The sequence below is a fragment of the Porites lutea genome, chromosome 8 (genome assembly GCF_958299795.1).
Source record: "Porites lutea chromosome 8, jaPorLute2.1, whole genome shotgun sequence".
NCBI classification, from domain to species: Eukaryota; Metazoa; Cnidaria; class Anthozoa; order Scleractinia; family Poritidae; genus Porites; species Porites lutea.
Window position 1 is genome coordinate 26,065,244 of NC_133208.1, and position 10,704 is coordinate 26,075,947.

The following is a 10,704-nucleotide window of genomic DNA, read 5'->3' on the forward strand; positions in this document are numbered from 1 at the left end:
TCAGGGCGACTGCCAGTCAAAGTTTGCAAAACACTAAATGACCGGCAGTCCTATATTCTCAGTTTATACTACTACATGAGAAATTTCTGCAATTTTATTGGCTTAGAGCAGTGGTATTTCTGTCAGCTTAATTTGAAATACCTACCACACATGTGAAAATTACCAACCTTTTGCATGTAGTAGTATAAACAAATAATAGCATGATTTATATGTGATACTGGGCATAAATACCACACGTGATATTTCAAAGGTATCTCAAATTTTACTCGCCTAACGGCTCGTAAAATTACGTATAACAATTTTGAAATATCACTCGTGGTATTTATGCCAAACAGGACTACAAATCATGTTATTACCTATAAAAATTTCACGAATCGAAAAAATCCAGCGAAACCAAACTATCATACATTGTATTATGTCGAGATCCTGAACCAGCCGATTGTGGGATTTCTATATCACGTTTTTGTTGGACGCAAGTCTTTTGATGTTCGTGACTATTTTCATGATCTTTTTGTTGGTGGGTAATTTTACCAATTTTACCCTCTTGATACACCATTTTATGATTAATTTTCCACAAAACCAGCAGCTGGTTTGATCAGGATCTCGACATATGATAGTTTGGTTAAGCTGGTTTTTTTCGATTTGTGAAGTTCACTGAAAATACAGGACTCCCAGTCATTTAGTGTTTTGAAAACCTTGACACTGGCAGTTGACCTGAAAAATTAAAACATGTAAGTGTTGCAAAACATGGTTTCATTTTCTGAGCCCAGTGTATATCAAACACTAAACTTGAGATCTATAAAGCATTTCAGGATCACTTGACTTTTCTTAATCGACATATGTTTAATTAGTTTAGATTAGCTGGATTTGTCAAATTTTCTGAGAAATTATATAGGACTGCCCAGGGGTTTCAATAAGCACCAACGACCGACGAAATGCGTCGGCTACTTTGCTCAGAGTAGTCGGCTACTTTTTTCCCCAAAAGAGAATTTGTTTTAAAAATGTCGTAAACAAAAACTATGTCATTAAATCGGAATTAAAACGTAAGTTCATTATGATTTGCTGTCAAGGTCCACTGATATGTTATGTTTTAGTTACACCATAAGTGCTTCTGCTTACACAAACGCTGTACTGTATTTCAGTTAATTTTTCCCATGTTTCTTGGGTCTTTCTTTGTAGGTTTATGCAGAATTTGTTTATGTGCAAATGTACTTAATATTATTTTGAACATTGACATTTGTTCATTACTTGTAAGAATTGATTGTGTGGCTATGAAACCTGAATGAAAGCTATATTTTATTTAATGAAAAACATGCTCTTCTGTTTACACTTTAGTCCCGGAACAGTGGAAATCACATTTTAGGGGTTTGAAATTCCAAAATTTTCTGGAGGGAGCATGCTTCCAGAGCCCACTAGAAGAAGGGGCCTAACGGCCCCTTTTTGGTACAGTCGGTTACTCTATTCAAACCTGCTGACTACTTCAATTATTATTGAAACCCCTGACTGCCAGTCGTTTAGTGTTTTGAAAACTTACTGGTTACCAGCCATATAACCACAGCGTATTTTCAAAGGTATTTAAAATAGTAAACGATAAGCAAACAACCGATGCATGAGCTTCACATTTTCTTATCACGTCAATGGAACCGTTGCATCAAAGTTTTAATTGTCACTGTATTGCAGGCCATGATCACACAAAACACGAAGTTTATAATTAAGCTTTGAAATTTCTCTGCAGAGTTTTCCTAGGCCTTTCTGTCTAAACCATTTGCTCAGAAAGAAAACGCAGGCTTTTCCTTTAAACTTCTCAAGTGATGCATTGATTGTTTTTCTTCCATAATATGTGAACTGATTATGATAGTGCACGTGAGAAGTATTAAAATGCTGTGGGATAGGGTGTGGATATTTAAGTGAAATATTGAAAAAGGAACAAAAAATGTTTACCACTTCCCCTAGAAGAATAAATTGACAAATGCCTTACCCCTGGGCTGAGGTTTTCTGACAAATTGCACACCTCCAGACCAAGAAGATAACAAATACCCCACAATTAATTAATCAGTGGGGGATGGGTACGCTTGGAATTGACTGAGCCATACTAATAATTAAGCTTTGAACAATAATCTCAGATTTGACGGTTGTAAAATTGCTCATAAATGTGACGCAATTAAAAAACTAAATGGATAGGTTGGTGTGATATTATTCACCTCTCATTTTTAAGCTGGAGGAGGGGATGACCGGGCATAGGCTGGGGATTTGGACTAAAAGCATTTTTTTGCATCAAATGCCCTACCCCAGGGACATCATAGTTGGTCAAAAGAAAACCAATTCCCTACCCCTTCCCCCCTTACTTAGTATGGTCAGAATAATATCTCCCCAGTCTGCATGGATGCCAATATTAATGTCTCTCTGAATTTCCTTTCTGATCATGAGTTCAGTCTGTCCGCACATTTTCTTGCATCCTGCTGGAAATGTTTTCCACTTACAAAGTGGCTTTAAGCTTTGTTTAATTCAAAACTTAAGTCATTTTTTCATGGTATATTAAGTACACTTTAGGTCTCCCAATGCTTGTGTGTAGTTTTTCACTTCTTTTTTCTCGTTTATTCTGGCATTATTTTTTCTCACCTTTTCCTTCTTGTTTTTGCACTTTCACGTTCAGCCTTTTCTATTTTTATCCTATTAAATGATTATTTTCTATGTTCCAAACAAATTGTGTGTGCTTAGAGTTAAATTGCCGATGTCGGTATTGTAATTATTGATTAGATAACATAATTTTAAAAGGTGGTCCCATACACAAGCCTTTTTGGCTTCCTTGGGCTCCCTTGCCTAATCTTTGTTTAAAATTTTATATCTATATTTGGTGTGTATGGCAAAATGATAATAAAAACAATGATAAGACAATTATATCTGTTAACATGCAAATTTCCTTTCGGTTCATACGTGATATTAAGAGTTAAACTTCCCAACACAGCAAGAACGAGACAAGATGTTGGAATGGATGGATTCATGGATTGAGTAGATTCTTTTTGTTTTTTTTTTTCATTTTTACCTTGTCCATCTCTCTAGCTCCTGATCCTTGCACATATGTTTAATAAGATACCCACAGATCCTTGTGGAAACTATGGTCGCCATCTTTGGCTATCCTCCCCTGCTTATGCAACTGGAGTGGTAAACCAGGGCTTTCTCAACTTCCATTCCAAAATGGCATCCCTAGTCAGAGAAAATTCAATGTCCCCACCCCCTGCATATAATATTGGCAATAATCAAAAGTCTCCACCACAGGCTGACATGCATGCCTTATATCAATTCCGCCGGATGTGCCCTGCTTTCTCCCATCCAGATAAACGTTGATACCTAGGTGCATTAGTAGAATTAGGAATAACCATGGGCAGTAATTTTTGTTGCTCACAATTTACCTTGTTTTAAACATTCATCAAGAATTTATTACAAGCAGTAACCAATGGTTATGAAGTGTGGGCGAACTTGTTTGTTTCCCTTTACCAATTGATGTTAGAACCACTTTTATTTATATATAGATTTAGCCAGGTCTAAAAGAGAAGCTCTTGATAATATTTATAGTTTGCTCCAACAAAATATAAAATTGTGTAATGCTAAGTGGCAAAGGCAACAAGAACAGTGAAAAAACAATTGAATTAGCAAAAGAACAACTTCGCATGTGCATCACACTTTTTTCTACATTTGTGACCTCTCACGCGAAAACGTACACTAACGGCTTCCCGTTTTCGAACGGAAATCTGTTCACAAGCCATTTCTCATGCACCACAACAATATGAAACTTCCAGAAAATTCCTACATGTAGTTGCTCATTTTAGGGAGGAAATGTTGTACATGTTGTTGTTCACTTTGTTTTTCACTGCTGCTCATTTTTACCTTGGTGGCCACTAGCATTTCTCATTTTCTCACCGCTGCTACAAAATTTTCATGTTGTTGTTCAAACTTTAAAATGTCTCCTTTGATTTTTATCTATTGCTCTAGCTCTCTGTTGCTTTTTCTCGTTGAGTTTCGCTGGCCTGTCGCCTATACTTTCTCTTTTTCTCTGTCTTTCTTCTTCTCTATTCCAAATATTCCAAATTTGTGGACATTACAATTTATGTAAGCTTAATACTTTAGACAACATCAATACAGAAACAATTTCCGCTTTCCATTTTTGTCTTTATTGACTCTTAAGTAATGTCTCTGCGTTATAAGACGTGGGTGGCTATGCGATTTCCCACGAAAATAACCTCGAGTTGCATTTGGGTTGCCATACCCTTTGATTGAGTTATTTTACATTGCTATGCCTGTGCATGGTGCTGACAGACAGACGGACGGACAGTCGGGCATAGGGTCACGTGATTACCAAAATTTCTCGGATGGATAGATTACCACATTTTCTTATGTATGGGGCTATGCTCGCATGTGCTTTGTACACACGTAGAGCTTCACTAAAACTGAATGCTTAATACAGGGTGATCGCCTAATACTGTTTGCAAGAAACACAGTTCAAAGAATTCGTTCTCCAATGCTGATCAGATCAGACGTTTGACCTCAAATAGAAACATTCATTTCCGGCGTTTTAATGATTTGCGAAAACAAACAAGGAAATCAATTGTTGTACCTCGTGTGTTACAGTATTTGAAACTGTATGAACAAGTAATTGACACCGTGTGACCGTTTAATACAGGTCAAGATAATAGAAAAAGTCTCGTTGGGACTTCGCAAATGGTGACCGCGACCGTTTAATAGAGGTGGCCGCTTAATAGAGGTCGAAATTACAGTGCATCAAGGGAAGTAATTTTCGGGACTTTGAAAACTGACCGCTTAATACAGGTTCGACTGTACACTCAATTCTCGCCATCCGGGTACTTTGAAGGTGTTTGGTTAACGCGTATACCTTATGCCTCAGCATTACTAGTTGGTTTGCCATGTAAAACCGGGCAGTGTTCCAGCCAGAGTGCGCCATTGCGTGAATCCCGCAAAAGATCGAGAGATGGCCCTCAGCAAAAGCGTTCAAGGGCCATTATGGCCCTTTCCTTTTTTAATTCCCAGGGCTTAAAACATCTCTGTTACTTCAACTACAATAATGTTCCAATTCAACAGAATTTTTAATCTAAAGAACAACAACTCCGTACTTTTTTACACAACGTGAAAATCAATCAATGAATCTTTTTGGATCGGCCAACATGTTTACCTGATTTACCATGAGTGGTCTGGAGACCACCGAGCCTCGACTTGGGAGATAAAACCTGGCAAACGCATCTTCGAGGTCTATCGAAACTTTTTTCTCAGTAAGTAACGAATACGTGGATGGCAGCGAAGCGAAAAGAAGAAGTAAAAAGAAGAAGATCTTGACAGTGAATTGGAAAACGTAGATGGTGTAGCGGAGCTGAGGAAACGAACCGAAGCAAAAACAAGCTCGTATGGAAAAAAATTCTGCTCAGACGTTTTGTTGAACGGTTTCAGTTAGTCGTTTTAATGTGACGTATGATTCAGCAATGAAAAAAAGTACTTACTATTTCTGATTGTAATAATAATAATAATAATAATAATAATAATAATAATAATAATAATAATAATAATAATAATAATAAAGTCTTTATTCATCAAGAGATAAAAAAAAGTACACATCTTTTGTTACAAGTAAGTGTAAGAAATGAAAAAGTTAAAAAGTAGGAATTAAAAAATATATACCTGTATATATATCTAGTATAATACATAGCTAATTCATATTTAAAAACTAAACGATTAATAAAAGAGTTTTTGAAGCGCATAGTGATAATCTTAGGTTTAAAACAAGTTTCTTTCCTAAGATTGTAGCTAGAGGGTTTAACACGAGGCATAATAGATAAAAGTGGATGTCCTTTGGCATTAGAAACTTTTTTGACAATTTTACGGTCTTGCCTCTCTAAGAAATCATAAACACTTGCAGGCTTAGACGTATATTTCCTTTTAAAACAGCGGTCTAAGAAACATTGTACGGGTGTAAGATCGGACTGTGCTAATGTTTGCTTTATTGCCGAAGATTTACTCTATTGTGTATGAAAAGGAATGCTCCATGTCAGCTTTAAATAAACTGCCATGTTAATTTACTTTACTAATAATAATAACAATCTTTTAATAGGATGCTCCATCACAAGAGTGGTTTACATAGAGGTCCTAATTACGAGATGTATATTATATAATACAATTAAAATATAAAAAGGTTAAGCTAAAATCGATATATATTAAAAAAAAAAAAAAAAAAAAAAAAAAAAAAAAAAAATTCAAGCTAAAATCCAGTTACAGAAATAATTAAAACATACACACTACAAGTACTCAATTATAAAAAGCAGAAAAAAGACACTTCTTAAAAATTGGAAAACTTGCTGAGTTTCTTACAGTTCTCTCTAATTCATTAAAGTCTTTGAAACAGTGGTACCGCGAACGTTGTTTTCCCCAATTATATTTAATTTTGGGGAGCTTGATAGTATCGTTATTGCGCGTATTGTAGGAATGTATATCACTCTTTCTTACAATGTCCAAAGAATGATTAAGTTGGCCATTAATACACTTGTATGCATATATACATCGATGACATTTCCTACGTTCTTCAAGATTCAGCCATCTCAAGACAATCAATGCATCGGTGGATGAGGAGTGAGGTGATCTATCTAATATCAACTTAGCTGCTTTGTTTTGGAGAATTTGCAATTCCTTCATAAGTGAGACATTGTCCTTGTCACCCCAGACTAAATCAGCATAATCAAAAATAGGTAGCACTAAGCTATTATAAAAAAGTAACCGGGCATCATAAGGTAAATAATACTTAATCCTACGTAGAAGACCAAGGTTTTTATTGACCTTACATGAAATATACTCAATATGGTCGGACCATGTGAAAGTTGAAGACAACATAACTCCCAAATATTTAAAACTACTTACAGAATTTATATCAGTGTCAAAAATAGATAACGTGAAAGAGGAAATACCAACAAGTTTCCTATTACTGCCTATAATCATGGATTTCGTCTTAGTAAGATTTAAAGTTAACTTATTTCCATGTAACCACTGGGCAACTTTCAAGAGATCATCATTTAGTGCCTCTTCTAACAGGTGTGGCTCTTTAGCAAAGTAGTACAGGACCGTGTCATCAGCATACAAAGTCACTTCGCAATTCTTTATAACCAGCGGAAGGTCATTAATATAAACCAAGAAGAGAAGCGGTCCTAGAATGCTCCCCTGTGGTACCCCAAAGGTCATCGGGAGAGGGTCAGACACAGCATCGCTACAGGCAGTCCGCTGTTTACGATGATTCAGGTAAGACTTGAACCACTGTAGAGTGCTGGGCGAGACACTGATAGCCGACAATTTAGATAGCAAGATCGTATGGTCAACGGTATCGAATGCCTTGGTCAGATCTAGGAACACTGCACCGCACAGTTCTCCACTCTCCATATGCAATAGGACCTCATCTGCAAAACTGGTGAGAGCCGATGTTGTAGACAGTTTGGGACGGAAGCCAAATTGTTTGCTTGAAAGGAGATTATTTGAATTCAGAAAGTCATAGAATTGGGAATGGACGACTTTTTCCAGAATTTTACTCATTGTTGGCAGAATAGAAATTGGGCGATAATTTGACGCATCTCTCCTATCTCCAGTTTTGAAAAGTGCAGCCACTTTCGAGCATTTCCATATTTCAGTCGGAAATCATCGTTTTACTTCCCAACCGTTTCTTCTCTTTTGCATATTAGAAAGATATTGGCCCTTTCTTGAAAAATCTGGCCCCCAGAAATGGGTTGTAGGGGCCACTTTGGCCCTCAAGCAGAATTTTCTGGCTGGAATACTGAAAACCTCCTAGTAGATACTCGTGATAATGGAATCTTTTGACCCTGATTGGTAATCAAAGTGCATGTACGCTAAAATTTTCTACCTTTCATGCATTTCAGGCACGTCACGGTTCGATGGAGCATGCGCAACAACCTGGTAGGTTTTGGTTCCTTATTTCTACTTATTTCCTTAAATTTCATTTCGAGCTCAGGGCATTTTCCATCCTCAATAATCAGTGTTTATAAGGTTGGCGTGTCTTAGCTTCAAAAACCTCTGTCGTAGGTCTTTTTGGTTTTCTTATTATTTTATAGAAAATCCGGAAGTTGAAAACACAGCCGTGTTTTATGGATTTAAAGATGCTCATTTAACTATAATTTCTTTTCTGTTTTCTTTATGACTTATTAATGAGTTTGTGAAAGTTTTTACAACAGCTCATCTTCCTACCTCCTCTAACATTGACCACTGTAACAAGTAGTAGCGAAGTGCAAACGCGATGAAATTGCACTGATACTCGCCATAACGACGAAGAAGTTAATGAGGATAACAGACGATTATTTTCATTTTATCGTGTCAATGGGGTCTCATTCTGATCCGACTTTATTTCAGTGACACGGTGTGAAACATAAACACGGTTCGCACAAGTTTCAATTTTTTTCCAAAACGAAGGATTGTGCCAAACCGTTGAATACTAAATGTCAAAATTAGTGTTGTGTTTGTTAGTATTTTTCTCCAACCATGTCGAAAGTTCTGAGCTCGGTGCGTAGCGTACTGAAGCAGCTAAACTGACAACATTTAAGTCGGAACTTTCTTGAATTAAGTTATGTTAGGCTGTATAGAATACTATCACACTGCTCCAAGGCAAGAACCAGTGTGGATAACGTCAAATATTTTAGATTGCGGTGTTCAAAAGCTGACTTCCATTCTGTGTGACTCCGGCATTATCAAAAAGAAGTTGTAAGCTTTAATACATGCACGGGATATCTCAAATATTTTAGATTACGTTTACTCGTTTGCCACGAGACTTAACAGTGACTTAAGAAGGTCTTCAGAAGCTTCTCAGTCAATTTTCGTATCTAAAGGTGGTCAGTGAAGTCTTAGGCCTAGGCCAAACGTTGAACTTTTCATGAGACGAACCAGACTCTAACTGGGTCGTTCACAAAAAGTGAAGATCGTCTGTTGGGTCAGACGTCGAACTTAGGACGCGTCGAACCAATCAACTGACTCAGATCAGTAATAAATTTCCTCTCGAATGGGGCTAAATATGCATTATCATACAAATTTTTAATTTATTAGCTTAGTTCGTCGCATGTGAAGATCGACGTTTGTGAAGATCGACGTTCGTCTGAAGCAGACGGGCAGAACGTGTTGGACGATCCAAACCCATTCAGACGAACTTAATTGAGGCAGACGTCAGACTTTTCATGAACTTAACTCACTAAGTTTGGTTCATCTCATGAAAATTTCACCAACCGTGAAAGAGGCTTGAAATGCACGAATCCTAACAGCCACAGCGCAACAACAACAAAAAAAACACGCATGCACTGCTTCTGTACACAGCCAATCATCACCATGTACTGTCTGATAAAGAGCAAATGTTGAACGTCAAAAAGCAGTAGGTTTGATAAGCAAAACAACAATGACTTCTGTTGAACTGCGGGGTGAAGAAATAACTGACCTTCCGAGAAGATCATCACAATTGAATGCGCAACTTAAATGGTTGCGAAAAGAAAGCCTTAAAAAAAAAACAGGCTTGCCGGGATTCAAGCCCTGACCCTGCCTTTCCCCCTCCCCCCACCCCCCACCCCCCACCCCCTTCATAGTTTCCTTTTTCGTCCTCGGCTCAGCTTTCGCGCGGCTGAATCTCTTACTTTTCGAACCACAAAAAAAATATATATAAAATTTTAAAAATACCGCTAGCTACGCAGGCTAACGAACCTCTTCTTTTATAAATTTGTACCCCCCTTTCGTTTAGGCATTCATTAAATTTGTTCTGGATGTCGCATTCATGTGCATACTTTATTCCGTTGGTCTGAAGATGGAGGATCCCTCATTTAGTATCTCCATCGATTATTTTCAGTCATCTCTTGCACGAATTTTAAATAGAAGTTTTTCCTTTCCCAGCAATCAAAGATGGCATTCCAACACCCGATGAACTGGAAGGTCTGTCAGGAAAAATTAGTGACAAGTGGAAAAACCTTGGTCGTAAGCTACAGCTCGATGAAGCACAGATAACAGAACACGACAAGAACAATGATAAACTTTCTGAAAAAGCTTACAAATTGCTGATTGCTTGGAAAGGAAGGGACGCCTCAGCTGCCACTTACCGTGTTTTGCACAAAGCACTGTCTGACGTAGAACGTAGAGATTTAGCACAAGAGTTTTGTTGTCAGTGAAAAAGGTATTTTACCATTTTCTTTGCATTATAGAACTTCTGCAGCCGGATATTGAAAAGTTAAACGAGACTTGTTGAAAGGTTGCAATGGTTCATGCTCTTGGATTCCTTGACCTGGAATTGCATCGAGTTGAACGTTTCATCCACTCTTATTTCGTGCAATGTGGTCTTTTACTAAATCTACTTATCATCAGCGAAGACCAAAAAAAACGAACCTGATCGCAAATAATTTTAGATAAATAACTTTCTTTTTCATACGTACTACTCGTACATGCTCACTAGAAGCCATACGGTCTTAAATTGTGATAAGAATGATAACAAATACGTTTTAGCCAATAAGATATCTTTTTCATGTAAAAGAAAAATCATCCAATCCAATTAGAAGTTGATTGGATGGGTTTCTTGTCACTATTTGTACGTCTTATTCATGTTGTCAGCTTTCCCGCCTCAGTTGTTCCATCCTGAAGGGTCGGTTTGTTTTGAAACAAATATTTTTTCGAATTTCTGATCCG

The 10,704-nt window shown here is 37.2% G+C and overlaps 1 protein-coding gene across 1 annotated transcript; it reads left to right on the top strand.

Annotated features, from left to right (window-relative positions):
• The first annotated feature begins 6,225 nt into the window (after nt 1-6,225).
• On the top strand, nt 6,226-10,199 carry LOC140947105 (THO complex subunit 1-like). Its single transcript, XM_073396185.1, has 3 exons — nt 6,226-7,290; nt 7,920-7,956; nt 9,922-10,199. Exons 1-3 carry the CDS (start codon nt 7,282-7,284, stop codon nt 10,191-10,193), a joined length of 318 nt encoding a protein of 105 aa, XP_073252286.1. The 5' UTR covers nt 6,226-7,281; the 3' UTR covers nt 10,194-10,199.
• Nucleotides 10,200-10,704: the final 505 nt, after the last annotated feature.